At 36.6% G+C, this 24,169-nt stretch overlaps 1 protein-coding gene across 4 annotated transcripts in view; it reads right to left on the bottom strand.

Moving 5' to 3' along the window:
- The window catches only part of Mctp2 (multiple C2 and transmembrane domain containing 2), a 160,734-nt gene that overhangs the window by 68,445 nt on the left and 68,120 nt on the right, over positions 1-24,169 (bottom strand). For all 4 annotated transcript variants that reach the window (XM_026394055.2, XM_077799771.1, XM_077799772.1 and 1 more), the window contains exons 12-13: positions 16,152-16,254; positions 14,697-14,799 (exon numbers count right to left, since the gene is read on the bottom strand). In XM_026394055.2, the coding sequence (XP_026249840.2) occupies positions 14,697-14,799; positions 16,152-16,254 (206 nt within the window). The remainder of the gene's footprint in view (positions 1-14,696; positions 14,800-16,151; positions 16,255-24,169) is intronic.

Here is a 24,169-nt window from a genome sequence, read left to right as displayed (position 1 = left end):
ACACACTTTCATGTACCCCCAAAATGATTAATATTCTACAAAATTCCTGGCCAATACTCCACAAGACTGTCAAGGTCATGGGAAAAAAGGAAAGACTAGGAAACCATCATAAATCAGAAGAGAATAAGGAGATAAGATGACTGAATATAATGGGATACCCTGATCTGGATCCTGGAAAAGAAACAGGACATTAAGTGCCAAAGCTAGTGAAGTCCAAATAAAGAACAGAGTCCAGTTAATAATAATGTACCAATGTCATGGTGTCTCTTAGTTTTGACAAAACTATCACAGTCATTTGTGATAGTAACATTAGGAGAAATTGGGTGGAGAGTATGTGAGGATTCTCTTGTCTTTACAATTTTTTCTGTGAATCTAAAATTATTCCCAAACTATCTTTTTTTTTTTTTTTAAAGAGAGAGTTAGGAGGGAGGGAGGGAGGGAGGGAGAGAGAGAGAGAGAGAGAGAATTTTAACATTTTATTTCTTAGTTTTCGGCAAACACAACATCTTTGTTGGTATGTGGTGCTGAGGATCGAACCCGGGCGGCGTGCATGCTAGACGGGCGCGCTACCGCTTGAGCCACATCCCCAGCCCCCCAAACTATCTTAAGGAAATAAATAACAAATCTTTATTTTTTCATAAAATGATAGTACTTCACTAACTAGCAAAGTAAATTAAATAAACCAATCAGCCTACCTAATATTGAGGTCAAAATCATTCAAAATCTAAATCTTTAAAATAAACAATTTCCTCTGATGTCCTCTTTCAACCAGTATGTCACATCTGAGTCACACACTTAGCTACCCACTGACCCAGCATATATGACTTCTAAGGAAAACATCCCCTGTATTGTTTTAGAAACCATTCAGCTCTCTCTCTTGAAAGGCATGTTAATTATCTAGATTTAATCACTCACTTCAGATTTGATAGCAGCCCTGCTTTTCATTGTACCCATAGAGGTATATGAAGTAATTAAACTTCTAGCTTTTAAGAAGCATATCCATTAACTCTAAAAGGTCCTCAGCAAAACTTGAGTTTTTCAGAAATTCTATCTGGAATTGTAATGAGCCCATCATTTAGGTAGCTTAGGAAATTTGAGGGCCTGAAATTTGAGCCATATTTTAAATGACTATTGCCATCTCCACCGGCATTCACACAAGTGTTCTTATAAACAGTGGTGGAAATGAGTTGAGTAAGTCACAAGGGGAAACGGCAATTCCACTTTACAAGGGAGAGGTCATCTTCCTTCCCAAAGTCACTCCACCTCTCTGGGATTGAATAGCTTTTATACAGAAAGATGGTTTTCCTGGCCAGTGGCTAAGAGGAAGGGGGTGCCCCATAAAGACCTGGTTTCCTTCCTCAACGGTGTCCAAACAGGATTCTGAGCTTCCGCTTTGATACACAGTCGCACTTAATAAATTGTGGGTGTTAAAGTTGAAAGAAATAAATACAAAAACAGCATTGCAGTTTGCCAAGCTGAATTGGATCCAAATTAGCTTTGCTTCAAATCCATAGTCATTGTACTGTTATCTTAAAATTTCCATGATTTCTTAAGGGTTAGGGTGGGTCAAGAGAAGAACAAGAGGTATCAGTATAAAAAGAAATATTTCATAGCAAAAGAAGATTTTTTTTTAATTTGGTAAATGGCCATTTCCTGTTACTCAATGTCCCTTGCATTGTGTCAGCAAAAACCTGTATCCACCTAGGGACATTAAAGCCGTCATCAAAGTTAGAGATATAATTAAAGCAATCCATGTTTAGCACTTTTGGAAAAATAATTCATTTAAAATGTACAAATTTTAAAAGTTCAAAAATTACAAAAAATAAAGACCCTTTGAACTTCCTCAAACATCACCATCCTTTCCTTTGAACATAAATTAGAATGTGGCAGGTATTTTTAAATTTTTCTTAAGAATTTATACTTATAAAAATAGCCTTGAAAAAAGTGTTTAGCATTTTTTGCCTAAGTGATATGCTGGATGTATTCTGCAACTTCATTTTGTATTTACCAATATTATTTGTAATTTGATTACATTCATAAACAGATCTCATTTATAAACTACTCTTCATGTTCAACATGCAAATAAACTAAGATTTATCAATTCTGTTGATGAACATTTATTAATTTCACTTTTTCAATCTGTTCACCATAAGGAATATCTTTTGGGTCATAGTTAAAGATAAGTGGAAATGGAAACATACTGTAATAGTTTTCAATTGAAATGTGTTTGGGTTATTAATAGGTTAATGCACTTGAATATTTAGTGTTAGAATTAAATACTGAAATAGTAACAGAAGAGACTAGCTTTTAAAATATGTTCACTTTCTACTGTCTTTATGTAATTAAACTTCTGACAAAACAATATAGGATTACAAGTTCTTCTGTAACATCCTAACTTGCCAAATTCTTGTGTGAGTGCATGTATACACAGGAAATGAAAACAAAACATACACACAGGTATATATCACATACACACGTCAGTTATGCTTATTATTTGTACTTAGACTTTTGAAGATTATTCCTCATTGTCAGTAATTTTATATTTATATATAAATCTCAGAACTTTACTTATCATATTCAGTGAGAAAATAAAAGCACAAAGAATATTTAGAAGAGAGCATATACACAAATTTTCATCCCTGGCTATAAGATAATGCTTCAACTTAAAACTCAGTTTAACTTTCAGCTCTGTATCAACAAAGGCAAGAAGGAAAGATAGTTATGTAACTCTGAAGAGTCTTCAGGGGATGAATCTGAGAGGACTTCATTTGACTCAAATATAAGTGTCTTGGATGAATTTTGTCAGATAACTCTTTAAATCAACCTATTATTCATCTTTTTATACTGAATTTTTCATATGTAAAGAGTGCCTGATACTATGCAGTAATTTGTGGCAGGCATCTCCCCACAGCAGTAATATAGTTAACCTCATTAGGAACTAAAATGTCCATAACCAGAAAAATGGGTGTTTTCATGTCTAGTAGATGTTTTCAAGCATATTTTGTCTATAAAGCTTATATCAGGAGCCTAGGTAGGCATTATTTTATTGGTAATTTAGCTAATAAATGAATGAGTACAGGAAGCTTGCTTCTGAGTAATGATTCAGAATTTTGTAATCAAAAAGAAAGTTACTGAGAAATTAGTCTGGTTTAAAATTTTTAATCTGACCCACAATAATTCTCAAACTATTCAACATTTTCGTATAGTAAAGATTATTAAATCTGCTTAAATGAGCTCTAAGCAAAGTCAATATGAAAAGCTTTTTAAACATTGTTTGGTAGAAAATAATTTTTGAGTCCAATAAATGTTATAACACTCATTATATTAGAAAACTAACCTATTTTATAAGCAGCATGTAATAGGCACAGGTATGTAAGAATACAGAAAAAAGTTGCGTCTAGAAATTTAAAAAAAAAATAATTATTTTCCAATAACTTGACATTTACTAGAAGAAAAAAAAAACTTTGATGTAATGAGTTATCAAGTGATTCAACAGCAAAATTGATCAGAAGCATTATGAAGGAATAAATCCACCAGTTGATTTAAGTAGAAAAGACACACATTTAAGATCAGAATCCAAATACAGAGTCATCTTGATTCCTTCATTGTTTGACCTAAAAATTAGAAAATGGAGAACACTGGGGTATAACCTAGCATTTTCTATTAGATGTCTTTCATTTCATGCAAAAGGCAAAACTCGTAACTGTGAGAACACCATGGTGCACGGTTAGTCCCAGCTGATGTAAATGTAATAAAATGTGATGAGGACAGACATGTGGCTTGGCAAGAGTACAATACACTTTATCTGGGGTAGCTAGTCATCCATGAGCAAGAGGGTGGGGACGGACAACAAGTGGCAGGAACTTACAGGGAGGAAATCAGACACATACATCCAAGAGAGTCCACAGGTCACAGGACTGGGAACCCACAGGGAACCTTATCAAAACAGCCATCTGGAAAACGGGAACTGTTCTGCCAAATCTCCCCTAGTCCTACTAGTTAATTTTTAACCCCTTAAGGGAAACTATTGCTTCAAGATCCTGTCATACCCTCCCCTTGTGTCTAGGTCATCAAGACAAAGGGGCAATAAACTACTTACAGGACATGAGGGAACAAGAACAAAGGCACCTCAAATCCTTAAAAGTCCTAGGTTCTAAAAGCACCATGGTGTCCTCCCTAGAAGGGACCCAGTCAGTGCCTGTCCTGAACATTTGTGCTCTTGCTCTTCCTGGTAAAGTCCTGCTTGAAATCCATCCTGCAGGATGGCAAGAACTGGTGGCTACTGATTTTCATGGTCTCTTTGGCTCCATGGGTCTCCCCTGCAACAGCAACAACTCAAATTTTTCACCCCACTTGGAAACAGGCCTGGTTCCAATGACAGGAGTTATAACCAACAGGAGAGATTAAACTGTCCACTAGGTCATTGTTGGTTCTGCAGGGAGTACTGTCACCAACCAGCCAAGGCAGCACAGAACTCCTTTTAAATAAAAAATATACAGGAAACATTCCCTTATATAATAACCCATTCTCCCACATTGTTCAGAATGGTTCTCTACCTCACAAATATTCTAGAGTGAACCTGACTAATCCTCAGTTGTAATTCATTAAGTTCATTTCCAATTTTTAACAGTTGTAAACAGTGTGATGAATTTATCCGCAGATGTCTCTATGCATTCATGATACATTTCTAAAGATAAATTCCTAGAAATGGACTTGCTGAGTCGTGGAGTACATCCATTCTCATAGTGCAGGCAAGTAGCCAGTTTGCCTTTCTGAAATGCTGTGTTAATTCACATTCCCAGGCTCAGTGAAGAAGCCTGCCTGTTTCCCCACAGCTTGGCCAACTGCAGGCATTTTAACTTAATATACTTAAAATTTCATAGAAAGAAAAAGAGTCTTGGATTAATATGAACTTCTTTTTTATAACAAATGAGACTGCACAGTTTTCACTGTTTTTTTTCATGTTAAAAAACAATAGACCAAAGTAGGGCTGTAAAACCAGACACATCTAGATATGATTCCCACCTCTGGCATTTAACATTGTGTGACTATGTGCAGTTACTGTACCTCTCTGAGCCCCAATGGTCTCTTCAAAATAGATAGACTATAAATGCTCAAAGACATGTGTATATTAATTTTTTATCCATTTTACCCAAGTTTCTTCTGCAGACTTATACCAACTCATACTCCCAACAACAGAATTTGAGAGGGTCCTTTTCTATACTTGTTAAGCTGATTACTTAAATGAATTTCATCATTTAAATCGCTACACAAGGTAGATGAAGATGACAGCTCATCCTACAAGTGGTTATTATATAACAGGGACTGTTAAATGCTTCATATGGGCCAACTCATTCAATTCTCACCATATATACCCAGTGCATGTATAACAATAATTTTACCTTTATTTTATTAACAAGGAAATTCAGATAGAGAGGTTAAGTTACTGGACCAAAGTCACACAGCCAGTTTAATTGAGGAGCAGAGGTGCCAACTCATGCAATCTACTTCCAACAACTACATTCTTCCCCACCATGATCATAATTGGATGAATCATGAGACATTCATATGCTTACAGGCTATTAGGATTTCCATTTAATTTAATTTTCTGGTAGGTTGAATTGTCGTTCCTTATTGATTAAAGATAACTTGTAAATTAGTGATGCCTATTTGCTTATATGCTATAAGTATTTTTTATATGCTCCTAAGCCTATATTTTGTCTTTTAGTTTATGATGTTGATTTTTGTTTTGGCCATATCTTAAGATATCTTAAGATTTCTCTGATCATTCCTCTTTTCAGTTTGTTTGTATAGAATGAGTGCTGTAATGCTTAGTGTAACACACTGACATTTTCCCCTAATCGATCAGCAACAAATTTTCCCAGAATCTCTTAAGTAGTTCACCATTTCCTCAATAACTTCATATTTCAAATTTATAATATATTAAATTATCTCCAATTAGTCTTCTTTAAAGTACTTCAGTATGCTTCTAGAATTTCCTCACCTAAGTCTTACACATTCTAATTCGCTTTCTATTGTAGTCTGATGCTTTTTTAGATTTTTTTTTTAAAATCATTCCTATGAGTATAGCCATTGATCTTGTTTAGTTAATATTGATCTTAGTGACCTTTTTATTTTAATGTTACATATTAATTTTTTTATGTTTATAGATATCTGACATCAAAGAGTATCTACAAATGTGTTTCGTTAAAATACACATTCTTTCTTTCTTCATATAATTCTGCATTGACTGGAGCTAACATAAAAGCCTTAATTTTCACTTGTTAATTCATAAACTCATTAAATTCTCAAACAATTTAATGCAGAGACTGCTATTTAAAGTGAAGAAAGAGAAGGAATATGGCTGGTATTTCAGCAATGACTCTTAGGCCTTGAAATTTCTGATATCGTCCATCACATTAAGAAAGTGTCTTCAATTAGTAACTTATTAGACTATTTTTTCATATTATATTGTTGTTTTCTTCCTTTAACATATCAGTGATGTAAATTACACAATAAAGTTCCTAAACTTTCTGATATTCCAAGAAAGGTATATGAACAATTTCCTTCTTATTACATCTGTAATTTGGGGGCTGAGGATGTACCTTACTGATATAGCACTTGCCTAGCATGCAAGGCTCTGAGTTCAAACACCAGCACTGGAAAAAAAGTGAGTTAAATGTGTTTTTGATGTCAGTTTTTCTAGTCTCAAGTAAAATTCATGAATTTTTCAATTTTATTTTTATTTTTTTGTTTGTTTTGTTTTGGTTTTGGTTCTTAACCACTGAGCCACATCCTCAGCTCCCCCCTCCCCTTTTTTTTTAATGAGACAAGACCTAAGTTGCTGAGGCTGAACTCAAACTTGCTATCCTCCTGACTCAGTCTCTCTGGTAGCAAGGATTACAGGTGTGTACCTTCATGTTCAGCTCATTTTTATGTTCTTAATGAATTTAAAGAAGAATTACCTGACCCTTTATGGTTTGGAAAAAACACACTCATAAAGCAAATTACATCTGTTATTTTATTATTTGGGGAAGATTAGGATGCAGGGAGTAAAGAAAAGAATAAATTTGATGATGTGTTCTCATGTTTGCATAATTAGTAATTTTCACTTAACTGTATATTAAATACCCAGTATCCAAGTTACTCCATACTTGTTAAAGTAAATTTCTTTGCTGTTCTTTTTTACCAGTCCATTTAACCATGTGCAAAACTGTATTATATTTGCAGTTCATTTGGAAAGACTCAACATCTTTACAGAACACAGGTTCTCAGGATCACAAGTTCAAGGTCAACCTCAACAACTTAGCAAGGTCCTAAGCAACTTAGTAAGATCCTGTCTCAAAATAAAAACCAACCAACCAACCAAAGGCCTGGAGATGTGACTCAGTGGTTAAGCACCCTTGGGTCAACCCCTAGTACAAAAAATAAAAAAGAAAGAAAATATTTATACCACACATTCTCCCAGTATGTTTCTGTACTTCATTTCTTGGAGACCCCCCAATAAAGGTTGGTAGTGGTCTTCACAGCAATATTCTGTGTTGTTGGTTTTTTTTGTGTGTTATTTGTTCACTGTTTCCTCATTCTTGATGTTTTTCCTCTTTTGGCATTAACTCTGTAAGTTCCTGTCCATTTTGTTATTATTTGGGGGTGGGGAGCTGATACTTGGATTTATCATATTCACTGATGACATCTATTTTACATTGCTGTGGTGTTCTACAGTGCAGTATCCAATCTAGGGCCTTTACATGCTAGGCAGGCAATTGAGCTACACCTCAGGACCTGTCTTTTATCTTCATCAATTTCTTCCTAATTTTTTTAGTTTTATTCTAGTTTCTTTTGTTGAGATGTATAATTGATTTTTAATCTTTATATTTAATGACAAAGCCACCCAAGGTAAAAATTTCCTTTGAATAATACTTTTGACCCTTACTCTTAGTTTTTATGTATAGTATTTAATTATTACTTTCTAAGTAGTCTAGATTGCAGTTTCAGTTTCCAACTTACTTTTCCCCACCAAGTACATTAACACGCGTTTTTTTCTTTCTTTTTTTTTTTTTGAGAGAGAGAGAGAGAGAGAGAGAGAGAGAGATTTTTTAAATATTTATTTTTTTTAGTTTTCAGTGGACACAACATCTTTGTTTGTATGTGGTGCCGAGGATCGAACCCGGGCCACACACATGCCAGGCGAGCGAGCTAATGCTTGAGCCACATCCCCAGCCCAACACGTGTTTCTTTTGATTTTTTAATTTCTATTTTTATGGTGTTGGAACCACAGTACAATTTCTGCCTTTTTTGAAATTTATTGAAGTATTTTTGACCCATACAATCAATATTTGAACATGTTAAAAGGATTTTTTGAGCAGAATAATTTCTATACTTATGTGTATTTTATTTTCAGTGGCTGTCACAGGGATTTTCACTAACAAACAGTTCTTAAAATTTGTACATTTGAAAATTACAATCTCCAAGAATCATCACAGCTTGCTTTTGTTTGTGGTATTTTCAAATATGGGTAAATAATACACATGATCATTTGGTGATTCTAATTTTTTCAATTTTTTTCTTGTATTTTATATAGGAAAGAAAATGGGAAATAATTCATATACAGGTTCATGTTTTTTATAATCTTACTGGTAGTTCAGTCTTTTTTTTAATAATGACTAGAATAACTCAGTGTATCATGTTTTTGACTCACTGTTTATTTACATTTGTATTCTATACTTTTACTACCTATTTTTATATTACTATGTTGTAGGTATCTCAATGCAGCAGCATTTACTCTGTTCAATGTAAGATTTTTTTTTTCCCATTTAATAGAAAAGTTGAGCCTATCCAACATCTACTCTCACAAGCGATATGTTCATTGATATACTGTGTAATGGCCATGTTTTTTGTTATGTTATTTGGTACTAGGGATTGAACCCAGGGTGCTTAACCACTGAAATACATCCTTAGCCCTTCCTTTTTGTTTTGTATTTTGAGTCAAGGTCTCAATAAGTTGCTTAGGGCCTTGCTAAGTTGCTGAGACTGGCTTTGAATTTTCAACCCTCTTGCCTGAGTCCCCAGCCACTGGGATTACAAGTGTATGCCATGGTGCCCAGGCCATCTTGTTGTTGTTCCATGTTAGGGCAATCCCAGTAGGCCCTTCTCTCCCTTTCTCTCTTCTCCTGCCCAGCCTATCTGTCCTAGCCAATATACTACCCAGTCAATATACTGCATAAGTTACATGATAATTCAAACATATTAAAGGTGCCATTACCTAGGTTCCCAGGATGCTGGACAAAATTACCCTATTTCATTTTTATTTATTCCAATGGACTTATTGGAACAAGAGTAAGGGGTAAGGAGAATTGAAAGTTTGTGTTAAGAAATGACCATCGTTGTCCACATTGAGATTCAAGTCTTGCCTTTATCAAATAAACTCTCAGGTGACCCATCATCTTTTCCTTATTACTCATCCTCTGTCCTCAAAGATGAATCACTTGGGATTCCCTGATCAAATTTATACCTAGAAAATCAAATCTTAGCCACAGACCACTTTACATTGTTTTAAACCTAATGATAAAGCCATTAACGTAAAGTTAAATATCAATATTGTTAACTTTAATGGTTATCATTTCGGCATTAATCTAAAAAAATCTATGATTATATGAGTTTATTAAATTGGGCAAAACCATCACAGGTGAAACTTGTACAGATAAATACTTAATTGAAAATGTAAAGAGCTATTTGCATGGCATTTATTTGGTATAAGCAACTACAGAAAATTTGTCTCATAAAACTAGGTGAAGTTGCTGTTGGTGCAGCTACTTATCAAGTACCTGAATCCACTGAGGGTGCTGGGGCCCTCTAATGGCACTGTGAAAGCCCCATTATTGTGATGACACTCTTGTGTCCATGTTGTTCTGACCCATACAAAAGGACTCATGTTTGTTTCAAAATGCAGTCTCTCAAAGTTTGGATGATTCTTTCTTGGTTATTAGAAAATAATAAATGTATGCTTTTTCCTATTTTACAGATCAAGTCTGTAAGGCAAATTTTAGTCATCTTAAATTGGCCCATTAGTTAACTCTAAGAGAATAATTGTACGAGTGAATAAAAAGGACTGACCTAGAGGAGAATACAACCCGATTTTCAAGACACGTTTAGTATCACTTAAATTGAGGATGGACATGTTAAATAAATCGATTGAGCCAACTAATTATTAGAAGAGAATGTCTACTCCCAAAAATATTTTGAAAACTCTCAAATGTGCTTATTGCTTTCCACTATATTGTTTACTATATAGTAAATTGACTGATTAGAAAAGTACAGGAGCAAAGTGAAAATGAGGAGATATATGTCCCCTTTTTTGCTCTCACTGACCAGCCATGGAAGAAGTCTTCAGATGGTAATGCAGTCTAATCTCAGTTTCCCACTATTCTTAATCACCTGTATTTGATTAAAGAGCTTTGCATATCTGTAGAATAATTAATTTTTTTCAAAACTAAGAGAAATAAAATCTATGGAAGGAGGGCTTTCTGGCCTGGATTCTTTTAATCCTGATATATGACCAATTGTACATATACATCTTGAACAATTCACCACCACTAATAAATATACTTATTTCAGTATATGGATTTTAAATGAACCAATAGTCAGCTAGTACTTTCACCCCGATTAAAAAGATATAGTGAATTTAGAACAGGCTCTTTATTTAACAGGCTTAAATGCACTTAACACATTAACATTTAGAGTAAGATTAAAAGTTAAAGTACCTTCTGCACTTTCTACTTAGACGTTAAAAAAAATGTAGTTTGCATTGTCTCCAAAAGCATAAGCCAAATTTTAGTTTATGACTTGAATAAAAAAAAAAAACTCATTTTCACAAACTGTTCCCATTCCTGGGAACAAATTGTTAATTATAAATTAAAATAAAATATTTGTTTTTAAACATAAAAGGAGACATTATTGAATATTGTTCTGTATTCTATAGATGATAGTGAAGCACCAATAAATTCATTTTTATAATACTTTCTCATATTAACCCCCCACAAAAAAAAAATAGGTTCTTCTCCTAAGAAGATACAATGTGATCTTGCGTTTTCTTTAATGCTTATTTAATTCTGGGAATTTTAGTAAATTCCTCTCAGATTTGCTTAATACTGTAGGAAAATTTTCTTCCTAGTAAATTGCACTGATGTCTCTGTCCCATGGTCAAAACCTTTCAGCAGCTTCCTGCTGACAGAGTAAGCCAAACCTCTCTGCACCCTCCACAGGCCTGAGTAACCTTCCTCCTCCCCCTCCCCTTCTGTAATCATGCTGAGCTCCAGACACAGGCCCCTCCTGGCCCCAGCATGTGTCCCTCCTCTGCTTTACTGCTCACATATCTCTTCTACATAGAAGATCTTCCCTTTTGACCTCACTGAAGTCACTACCAACACCCTATTCCTTCCTGACCCAGTTCCAACTCCTTGTCTTCTAAATGCTTACATCCATACTTCTCACTTCCTATTGTCTAGTTCCTTTCCTGGGGCCCTTGTTATTTGAGGTCTTGTTTGTCTACTGCTTTGGGCACAATATTCATTTCATAGGTCTTTACTGTGCCCATCTGACATTTCTTAGAAGCTCAGGCTCTAATATGAAACTGCCTGAATTAAAATCCTGCTTCTATCACTCAGCAGCTATAGGATTCTTTCTGTGCCTCGGTTTCCTAATTTGTATATTGGCATAATAACAAAGCATGTCTTATTAAGTCATCAGAGAATTAATGATTCAACATATGTTAAGTGTACAGCACAGAGTTTGCTAGTTAGGCATCAATCAGTATAAAGAACAAAATCCTAGATCTAAATAGGTAGATTTTAAAATGTACTCTCTAAACCACAAGTTAGAATTACTTGTATATAGAAGGATCAATGAGATAATCAGCTCAAAGTATGCTAGTGATAATGAGGGTCATAGCATTTAAAAAAACATTTATATCTCCATGTAACATAAGAGATCAATTAATTTGGAAATGGCAGGTGGAGCATAAGATGTCAAGACAAGCACAGGGATACACTGTGGGGTCTGATCGCTTCCCCAATTTATCCATCAAAGAATCAAAAATAAATCAGAAATGAATCTGAATCAGATCAGCCACACTGAATGGCAGCAGCTGAAGTATCATATCCAATGCACCGTGCCAGGGACTCCAAAATCCATAAGAGGAAAAAGGACCAGCCATGCTGCTTCACAAGGCAAAGACCTTTCATACTGGCATATATTTCCAGATGTGCCACAGCCCATTTATCCTAGAAACAAATAAAGTAAAATAAATCAAGCACTGTCTATCTCGAAACACCCTGTGGTTCCTCATCCTCCAAAAGGAAAAAGCCAAGTTCTTCAAACTTTGGCTTTCCAAGTCCTCCAGGGTCTTTTCCTGTTCTGCATCTCAATTTTCTCCACCTGACTCACACCATTCCATCCACAATAGTACCCAGGGATTTCTGGAATCTGAGAATCAAGGTCCTGCTGCAAAGCAGGAAACCTGCATGAAAGTTTCCCCAGATATCATAAGACTCACTTCCTCATCTATATTCTCATTCAAATGTCCCCTTTTTTATGGCTCTCACTGGCCAGCCATGGAAAATTGCACTCCTCCCTCTGCCTGATTTTTCCCCATCTAACACACTGTGTACAATTTTTGTGTCATTTTGTTTATGTCTCCTCTTCTACACATCTTGAAGCCATGAGCTCCAAGTGAGGAGAGAACTCCCCTGAGGTCATCATTGGCGCTGTGTCACCTAAAACAGCGCCTGGTGCACAGTGACATTGGATCAATGTCTATTGACAGAATGATCAACAGACCTTAGGAAAGCTATCATGAACCTGAAAAAAATGTCAAGATGAATGGCTATTTGTATTTCAACCAGCTCTTCAACAAAACATTTCACCTTATATTTTGGAGAAATGTTTTGAAAAATGATTTAGTGTAAGTCAATGGTTCTACACTGGGAGGGATTTCCTGACTCTTCAGGATCTTTGGAAATGTCTGCAGATGACTTTGGTTGTCATAGCAGTAGTGGGTGGCAGCTGCTATCCATTGGAAGTGATGTAAGTAAGTTATGTAAGCACATAAGTCAAAGATGTTTCTGGACATTCTACAGTGCAACAAGAAAGCTCCATGTGATGAAGACTATTCTGGCTCCAAATGTCAACAGTGTTAAGGTTGTGAAGCAGCTGAAGTTAAATTCTTAGATCTTCCAAGTAGAGCATGCGGGAAGAAAAAGAGAAAGAGGGAAAGGAGCAAGTAGACTAAGTGAGTTGTTGCAATTGTAGACCACAGGCATGAAACTTTCACAAACAAAAGGGGAGAGTTTTGAAAAATTAGCAAATGTGTTCACCTTGCAAGAAATAAAATGTGCTACTAAGATTTATGCATGAAAGTAAGAAGAGAGATGTCAAAAAAATTAGTGAATGGAGGAAAGTGAATTGTAAAGAAGAGCTTTTTCTCCTAGTACCTTTAGGGTCTCTAAAAGTGTGCCCCATATTCCTGTTACATGTATTCTTTCAGGAATAACTGACAACGCTGTAATAAAAAAGGGGGGAAATCCCAGATCACCACCTCCTCTCTGTGAGCCCCGCAGTCTGCTGCCAACAGCTCGGAGCATTTGGCAGGAGCCGGCTGTACGAGGGAGCAGATGCTTCACGCAGGCTCTTAGAGTAACATCAGGGATATGAGAACTTGGGGAGAAATTAACCAAGCGATCAAAAACAGACGAAGAGATATTAAGAGGTATAGCGTTCCCCTCTCTGTAAACATTGTGTGAGCTAGACTAACCTCATGGTTGAATTACAGAGTGCTCCATCCACAAAGATGCATAAGTAGCTTTGGAAAAATAAGTCTTTGGGAAGAAATAAAATCTCATAGGCTGATGAAGCCATAGTCTACAACAACCCGTGTTGCCAGTTGAAGGAAAAACATAAAATTCTCTCAGAACAGTTCATCAGACCTACATGTTAATGTCCATTTAATGGATGGAGGAATGTGCTCCACAGTTTTCCTTTTTGCCCATGTTTTTGGCTTTCTTTGATGTTTTCTCTGCTGTATTTTATAAGTATTTTTTTTTCATTCAGCATTTCCTCTTTGCTGACCCCCGTATGTTCTCTTTAAACCAGACTACAGAAACACTCTCCCATTTCTAAGAGACATCTCTGCTTTCTTCCACAAAATATTTTTGGAGGCTGAAAATGAACAGACCAAGTAAAAAAATAAATAAATACAAATGGAACTTTGGGATAAAAGGTCTTCCACAGAGCTGAGAATGAAGGTACAGTTAGCAACAATTTAATTTTGAGGAAACGTAGGGTAAGGAGGTATAAAGAAATACATGTTTTCCATTAATAAATGGAAATCTGAGTCGTAGATCCATATTCCTTGAAATCAAATGGAAACTCCAAGCTTAAAAATGGAGAGAAAGACTGAGAAATGAATTGACAGACTGGACAAAATGTTGTGGTTGATTAAATCAATACTGGACTGACACAGAAAAGATGATGTCTCTTTATAACTCAAACATAAGGAAAAGGAATAAAACGGTAGTTTGCTTTTACAGCTACAAGAATATTTCTTTTTTTCTAGCACTGACAAGGACAAAGCAGCTCTGGATCACAGAAACTCATCAACTGTTAAATAACTTGCAAATTGTTGATGAAGGAAGGGAACTTACAGACAGCAAGGGAATGGCAACTTTTCCAAGAAAATCAGGGGGTTTATCTCCATCTTCATCAAACACTGTCACTTCCAAAACATCATGGATGTCTTTAATGGGACTGAAACAAGAAATATCAGGTCTTATACACAAAAACACACAAGTGAAAGTCTGTTGCATGAAGATCTGAAAACACCGTTTCACTAATTAAGTCTGTGTGTCCTCAGAGTATAAAACTACCATTTAATTAAATTCTAAAAATTAAATCAAACTGACTGTATTCCCAAGCCTTCCATCATAGAAGACTCAGACATCCACATGAAAAAAAAAAATCAAGTCAACTTTTTTACTGACATTTTCTTTCCATGTAGATGTGCACTTGAGGGTGCAACTGTTAGAGGAGCAGAATAAAGGAAAGAAAGAGTGAGAGGGAAAGGGAAATGATTTCAGAAAGTTGCTTCGAAATGAGAAAAGTAAGCATCACGTTTTCTTTAAGTTAATGAAAAGGAAAGGTAAAATTCACATTTAATGAAATAGTGAGAAAGCCTCCTGTGGTCAAAACACAAATGCCAAAAATCCAAGGCATATTTAGAAACTTTGTTGTTGTTGTTGTTGTTGTTGACCAGAAGGCAGACACCAGTGAAAATGAAAATAGAGCCATGATCACTGACAATGTGTTAGAGAGACAAGACACTCTTATTCTTGGCCACTGGCAGACCTGTTGGCAGAGCTGATCCACTTTCTCATTGGTCCTTGGGAGATTTCTATTAATATCATCAAATCCACACAAGCAAATTAGACTTTTGTAGACTAAGCATTTATTCAGCTTTGTGAGGATAACGTACCATCATTTCACCCAAATTCAACAGGGGCCATCCCTTGATGGTCAGGTGCCTTGAAATCTAAAGTAGGAAAATTAAGTATATCCTGCCTCCTTAATAGACAAGTTTGATGGAGTGGGCAGGGCATTGCTATGGAGTGGGTCATTCAGCTAAATATAAATACAAGGAGGCTCTGGGAGTCATTAAAGATTCACAAATAATATGTGTTTCCTAATGACTCTGGCATAATACAAGCTTTCAGGCATTTAAGGTAATGTTAGAGCATACAAGCTCCTTGAATTTAAGGCAGGTCTCCATTTGTGACTTTATTTAACTGAGGAATGAATTGGTTTAGATACATGGAGGCTTCCATATACCCACAGATTAATTTAGTCACTTGAAAGATCTACTTTACAAATGCCTTCTATAACACTCCCTTGCAGCTCCAAATAGTCTCTTCTATTATTAACACCACACTCCATAAAATAAAAGTATAAAAGGTTTTAAGGAAAAAGAAACAATAAAATTCACTCTTTGCACATAAAAATGGACAAAAAGTTCCACTCAAGAGCCCCAGCCTGCCCCAAACATATCAAGGATAATTGCTTTAAGTAAAGCCACTCCTCTGTATTTCAGAGGCTAAAGCACTTACAATGTAAATACTTTGTTCCACTCCGGGTTGAGGTTTTTGTAAATGGTATGTGTCTGAAGCCGGTCATTGCCTACCTCCAACAAGCAAAAAGGATCACTCTTCCCTGGCAAGAGAACAGACATTAGTCAATGACAAATGAGTCCACAAAGGGTCAAAAGCACAGTAAACAAAAGCCATGTAGTTTTCCAACAATGAAAATTTCATGTTTGGTAAAAGAGGGAAGGTGAGACTACTTTTCTAGAAAGCTCTTTGGAAGCCCTCTTTGGGAAAGTGGAAGGTATACAAAGTCTATAGGTCTTTTAGCATCTTAACAACCTAGAACCTGATACACAATACCCAACACAGCTCAGATATAGCTGAAAGTCAGTAACTATTCAGGTCTCACAGGAGGACTATCAGTTTGACCTGTGAAAGGATCCACTTCTTTGTTTTATTTTTAAAATAAACTCAATAGCAAAAATAAACATCAAAACAAAACAAAATAAAACAAAACAAAAAAAACCTCAAAGCCCACACACAATCCAATTTTTTGTGTGTTCTTTTTCCATTTAAAAAAGTATGTAAAACCAATATTAATAAAGTTATCAAAATATTTGAGGCATAATTTCATGTTTTGATGAATTCTATATTTTTTTTCAATTTCATACAATGAAATCTAAAAATCATTCCTGCACTTTAAAATCAAGTTTCTAAGACAGTTGTGATGGCACACACCTGTAATACCAACTACTTTGGAAGCTAAGGCAGAGGATCACAAGTTGGAGGCCAATCTGGACAACTTAGTGAAACCTGTCTCAAATTTTTTTTTTAAAAAAAAGGGCTGGGGATGTAAATTTAGCTCAATAGTAAAGCACCCCTGAGTTCAATTCCCAGTAGCACCAAAAATAATAATAACAAAAAAAAACTATGGTGAAAAAATCAAATTTCTGGGGGTTGAGATGTTGCTCAATTGTTGAGGACTTCTAGAACCTCCAAAACTAAATCAATAAAAATTTGAAATTCCAATTCATAGGTGAACAGAAACATGATTGGTATAAATGAGTAGCTCAATTTAATGTGACTATTATGTTTTGATTTAAAATTTAAAATTAAACATGAAAAAAAAAGATCTAAAAAAAAAGAATTCTCAAAAGAAGACATGCAAATGTCCAACAAATATATGAATGTTCACTAGTATTAATCATCAGAGAAATGCCAACTGAAGCCACAGTGAGCTATCACCTTGCCCTAGTTAGAATAGCTAGTATCAAAATAAATAAATGTGTGTGTGTGTCTGTGTGTGTGTGTGTGTGTGTGTGTGTGTGTAGAAAGGGAACTCTTATGGACAGCTGGAGGGATGTACATTAATATATTCCTTATAAAATTCACAGGTTCCTCAAAAAGTCAAAAATATATCTATCACATGATCCAGCATTCCATTATCAGGTATATATTTAAAGGAAATGAAGTCAACATGTTGAAGAAATATTTGTACTCCCATTTTTATTGTAACACTATTCACAGTAGTCAAGAAATCAAAATAAGGGTCCATGGATGGATGAGTGGATAAAAAAATGTGGCACATATACATACATGAATAATATTCAGCCATAATACAGATGATACCTAGTTTTGGGTTTTTTTTTGCCGCAGCATGGATGAACTGGGAGGACAATTTTATTAAATAATTTAGGCACAGAAAGAAATACTGCATGATCTCAATTCACATGAAATCTAAAGAAGCTGCTCTAGTAGTGACTAGAGGCTGGGCAGGGTAGGAGTGACAGCTGAGTGGGGAAGATTCATCAAGAAGTACAAAGCCACAGTTAGGCAGGAGGAATGCATTCCGGCTTCTCCCGCATAACAGGGAAACTACAGTTGACAACATTGCATTGAATATATTTCAAAGCAGCAAGAAGGAAGGATATTGAAGTTTCTCACCAATAATAAATGATTAATCTATAAATATGGTAAGTGCCCTGATTTAATTATTACACACTGTATTTATCAAAACATCACCCTGTATTATAAAACTGTTACTATATGTCAGCTGGGAACAAAAGGGAAAATGGAGCACATCTCTGCTTAGATCCTAAACTTCTTTAGGTCAGAATGGATGGTTACTCTTCTACAATTAAAAGCCTGTGAAAACTTCCATCATTTACATGGCTGTGAGAAGACGTGCAAAAGAAGTGTAGAAATGACTAAGATTTAAAATACTGCTTTTACTGACCACAAACATGTATGATTCTATATACTCAGTGTATTGTAAGACCATGTGAGTTACGTTTTTGGTGCTATGAAACATACAGACACATAATTCAATAAAATAGTTTGGGAATTGTATCTTAAAATATCTTAAGCTCATCCCTTACTTCTCATCTCTTCTTTTTTTCTGCCCTATCTCCCACACCCTCCAAAACCCCCCACACAAAAGTAAGATAATTCTAAATCTGAAGTTGAATTCAGAGTGCTACCAAAAATTCTCTTCCCTTTTGTCAGATTTGGCAGAGGGAATGTAGAGTTGGAACTGTCAGGGAAAGAATGAATAGCCCCATAATATCCTTACAACATGAACTCATTGCCTGTGTCCCCAGCACATTGGTACTTTACAAAGCCGTGCATGCTGAATTAATTGAGGGCATAAGGACAGATGCTTCTCCAACAAATGCCAAGGAGTCCTGGGCCAGGGCCTAATGCAGAGAGTGCTTGCACCTCTTGACCTGTTGACCTGCTATTCAGGTCAATGAACCAACATCTAATTCACTTAATAACCAGGAGCTCTGTGGTACTGCGTATTGAGAGAGACACTAAGTATACAGGAGCCTTCATGAGGATAATATTTTTTTTTAAGAAAATGGAGAAGAGCAGATGCATGGTTGAGGTTCAGTTTGAAACAGAAGATTCCATTCCACTGACTTGTAGTCTAGACACTTGGATACCTGGCCAAACCTTTTAAGTCAATGCCATTGGACGTCGTTAGTGGTCAGTTACCACTAGACAACAATCAAATCACAGGTCTAAATGAGTGAGTTTGGGTCTTAACTGCAAACAATGGAAAGAAGCCCTGTCTAAATTTCATAGAAAAAGAATTTATTTAAATAATTCAGCTCTCAGAATCCCTGCAAAGCCTGGAAAATCACAATAAAAAAGTTGCTGTCCACCAAAGAATAACTTAAGCACATAGTATTATATTATGATAGTTAATATTATAATAGCTAATGCTATTATATTATAATAGCTAGTATTATATTATATTATAATCCTATAGGATACTCCTGTCTCTAAACCCTGCCTGTGGCTTCTTCTAATATGAATTCTCTTTTCCTGCTTCTTTGCTTTGTTTGATGCACAAAGGCCTCCTATGAAACATCTGCCTAGCCATGCACCCATGCCCCAGTATCAGAGCTCAGAAAGGGAGACTAGGCTTTCCAGTCTTTCTAAATGCAAGTGGGTTCTGACATGGTCTCCTCCAGATGCAATGGGAAACTCCTCTAATATAAGAGGGATTTTAGATGCTAGACAGTCAAAAATCAAATGATCACACAAATCCATCTGCGAAAAGATTCTGGCTTATTTAAAAAACAGTTTTCTCTGAAATGTACTCTGCAGGGGATTTAGATGGGGTAGAGCCTGCCAACATAGAACAACACTGAATACAGAGAGAACACATGCTCTGGGCTCCATGCTCAGGTATGGCATGCTTGATTCCTCAACCCAAGCTGAAACAGCTACTTAACCGTTTGTCAGACTATTAGTAGGTGTCAGCGCAGCTCCTCCAGAGACACCAACATGACATGCCATCAGCACTTGCTCTGGGGAAACCGCCTGACACTTTTAATGAAAGCCCTGGGGTTACTCCACAGCAGGGCAGAGACAAGGCCTCGTCCTGTTGAGGCACAGGTGGGCTCATGCTGCGGCTCCCACTCTTCTGAGCAAGCACGCTCTTAGCTGTCCCAGCTAATGAGGAACAGACTTCCCTCCAGAAACTGGGAACTTCAGTTATGTGTCTCCAAGGAACATCCTGCACCAACTCTCTGAACGTAATTCAGTCAAAGCTCATTAAAATGCTGCATTTATTAATATTACAGTATATACAGACAGAGAGAAGAAACAAAGACATTAAGATGCTTATAGAGTAATCTATGTACACTATTTAGTTTGATCTTTCTTATGTAAGACTTACAGGATGAATATTTTTATTTCAGACAATAATGATTTCCCATAATAAACGGAATGTCCCTATATCCCCAATGGCACTGAGAGAACAGCACTGGGCAGACTGCTGTCCAGACCTTCAAGGATCTACTTTTCCTTTCCCCTTCACACGTTTTTTTTCCTGTAAAATACCTCCCCGTGTCCAGATGACATGTCACCTAGATATAGTGATACCAATGGTGATTCAGTTTCACATTGGAATTTTAGCACCTTCACAAGGTAGCCTTTTCCATTTTCTTTAACATCAGTTTCACATTCATTTATATTCCTTGAATAACAAATAAGGGTTTTTGATTTGAAAATTTCCCATTATATCAATTATAAAAGTTGAATGACAAGTAGTAAATGTATTTTAAGGGTCGTAGTTTTCATTTGAAAACCATTCCTGAACACAAACTCTGCTCCTACCATCACACCTTGTTCTGATTTGCAAAGACCACCAAACTATTACCTGTAAGGAACTCTCCTCCTGGTCTCTGCTGTTCTGCAAGTATCATCTTTTCAGTGGAAACTTCCTTTACACTCACACTACAGCACATTGTGTTGTCCCTGTCTCTGATCTCCAATTGTGTTTTGTCTTTTTTTTTTTTTTTCTTTTGGTACCTGGGATTGAACTCAGGGACACTCAACCACTGAACCACATTCCCAGCCCTATTTTATATTTTATTTAGAGACAGAGTCTCACTGAGTTGCTTAGTGCCTCACTTTTGCTGAAGCTAGCTCTGAATTTGTGATCGGGGCTCAGGAGGCTCCCGTCTCAGCCTCCTGAGCCCTTGGGATTACAGGCATTCACCACTGTACCAGCCAATTGTGTGTTTTCTTCACACCTCTCATATCCCGTATCTGTAGATCTTTTTTCTATATTTAGCCTGTGTATTTTACTTAAGGATCCTGAAGCTGGCAAAACCAACATATGCTTACATGCCCTTACCATCCCTGGGAAAAGTGCCATGGCCAAGTGAAAGGGACTCCAGTGAGGAGTGCAGACCACAGGGAGCCATGCTTCTCCCATCCTTCAACACTCCCTGCAAGAAGCCATATTTCTTATCTAGATTTCCTGTGTATCTCCCATCCCCCAAAACCATGTGCCATTTGTTCAGAAGTAGAAATGAAAGTTCAGAGAAATTTAATTTGGTTGGGAAAATATTTCATAATGGAGGGGAATCTTAAGTGAGGCTTAGAAGGGGAATATTTGCCTGGTGCAGTGGCACACGCCTGTAATCCCAGTGTCTTGGGAGGTGAGGCAGGAGGATTGTGAGTTCAAAGCCAGCCACAACACAAGCAAAGCGCTAAGCAACTTGGTGAGACTCTGTCTCTAAATAAAATACAAAACAGGGCTGGGGATGTGGCTCAGTGGTTCAGTACCCCTGAGTTCAATCCCTGGTAACAACAACAACAACTAAAAAGGGTGAGTGTTCATTTAACAAAACTGGATATATCCTTCTTGGGCAGATTACAAATTTATTCAGAAGATATATTTCTATACATATAAACAATTGGCCTTCTGTATCCACAGGTTCCACCAAGGGTGGATTATGTATATGTACTTGGCCCATGATAGTTCCCTCTATAAATTAACAGGTACAGCCTTTTTTTTTCCTGATCATTATTCCCTAAATAATGCAAATATCACAACCATTTACATTGTATTATGTATCATAAGCAATCCAAAGGTTATTTATAGTATGTGAGAGAATGTAAGTTTTATATAAATACTATGTCACTTTACACAAGTGATGAGAACAACCTGGAATTTGGGTATCTAAGGGGCAGCGCTAGAATTACTGTCACAGAGTTATCAAGGGACAACTATATATTAACAGGCAAGTACTGGCCTAAAGGTCATGACCAGTACTTTTCACTCAATTTCAATTCATGTTACTCAGCCAGCAGCCAGGAGCCACCATACCCTGTTGACTCAAAACAAAGGGCAGGGTTTATAGAGGAAGATAATTCCTGAAGCTATGTATGGAGCATTGTAGCTCAAAAAACCTGGGAAAATAGGAAGGATGATAGCACTGCTGTTTCAGAGAAAATTTCCAAAAACCACTTTTAGGCACCGTTTTAACCCTTTATTTATAAACCCTCCCATCAAATATTGAAGAAAATTTTAAATGATCATTCTGAAAATTTGTATCCTCTGTCAACTGAAGCCGCACAATCCATCCTGATCCGCCTGCCGTTCACCAGTTCTTTAGCCAGGAATGTGTCTCTTTGCCCCACTTCCAACCATACCAGGCTGCCCCATCCTATCTGGCAAACAGGAACAAGGCTTATTCATGCTTCCCACTTTGCACGCAGAGCAGCTTGTCTGTGCAATGTTCTTCCAGCTGTGCCTCTTCTCCAGAAATTAGAACGCCAGCTAACCTCCCAGACCTGTTGCAGACATACACTCTTCCTGGAATTTTCCTGGCAATCTGCAGGGAGGTCCGGGATTCCTATGGTGACTGGCTCAGGGATTAGAATATCTCCCATATAATCTACCTGTTCATTGCTTCAACAGATATATTAGGATCCCTGAAACATGGAGATCCCTGTGCCAGGAGCTGACAAGGATTAAAAAAAATAATAATAATAATGAAGGAAATGCCAATCTTGGTTCTTGCTGGACCTACTTTTTACATGTGCTCTGTGTTTTCAAGTAGGTCACAGGTTCCTTTAAGACAATGTGGCTTCCTCAGCATCACACAGGCAAAGAGCTACTCTGTTTGTTGTAACAGATTTTCTGAACAAAGGGTAGCTGGTCCCCACTGGGAAGACAGCAAAGGACAAAGAGGACGTCATCTTGATGCAATGTTATTTCACTAAATTTCTGATGTTTTCATATTGCAACACAAATGTAGAAAAAACAAGGATTAATGACATCAGAATTTTTACACCCACTCCCCTGCCACCACTCATGTTTCAAAACACACCAGTATCCCCTACATTTGCTTAATATCACCATGATTTCATTCCCTGTGCAAAAGCCTTGCTGCCCATCAGTGCCAGAGAAAACTTTTAAAGTTCATATCAGATCACTTCACTCCCCTACTTAAGTTGTTTCCCAAATTCCTTTACCTGGCTCCGAGCTCCCACATGGTTCAGTGTTACCTAAGCTGATAGTTTTCTCTCCCCAAAGGTCCCTTTGCTCTCTGTTTTCGAGTCTCACTTGATTTCTTGTAGCCCCTCAGAAAACATGGCTTGGGAAATGGTATTCCCTCATTTAAAAATGCTGGACCAGCTCTTCATCCTTGACATCTCTACTAAAACATGACTTGCCAAAGCAATATCAGTTAGGTGTCTTTTAATGAATCTTAGCACCTATTCTTGACCTTAGCAGTGTGATTATAATCAAATAGAGAGTCACTGGTTTAGTCACCTCATGTGAAACCCAGAGCCAATTCCAATTCTCCACCATGTTAGCAGGGGCTATCATAGGAGAAATACATTTGCTGACATAAATTAAGATCTTCCTAAGAACCCAACCACTAAGATCAAAGTGATACCTGTAATTTGTAAAGTGCCACAAATGAACTTAATTCATATGGTGTCATTAAATTACAACTGCTAAATCTTCTACATACTCCCAAACTTTGCCTTGACTAGAGTGCATTCTTTGGCAGACAGTTAAAACAGCCTGCCAAAAGTAGATTTATATAGTTTTTAATGTATTTTCAAAAGTTCTTGATTTGGGTTCAGTTATCCAGGAGGATCACATGAAAATTAAAAGCATTCAATCACTACCACTGAGCTTTCTAGAAATTCCAATTATAGTCGTCCCCTTGAAAATAGGGCATCTTTAAGAGGAGAAGTATTGCTATGGATACAGCTTCCAGAGA

This window comes from Urocitellus parryii, chromosome 6, assembly GCF_045843805.1.
Source record: "Urocitellus parryii isolate mUroPar1 chromosome 6, mUroPar1.hap1, whole genome shotgun sequence".
NCBI lineage: Eukaryota > Metazoa > Chordata > Mammalia > Rodentia > Sciuridae > Urocitellus > Urocitellus parryii.
Note: the sequence above shows the minus strand (reverse complement) of the source record. Positions and strands in the feature narration are given on the sequence as shown.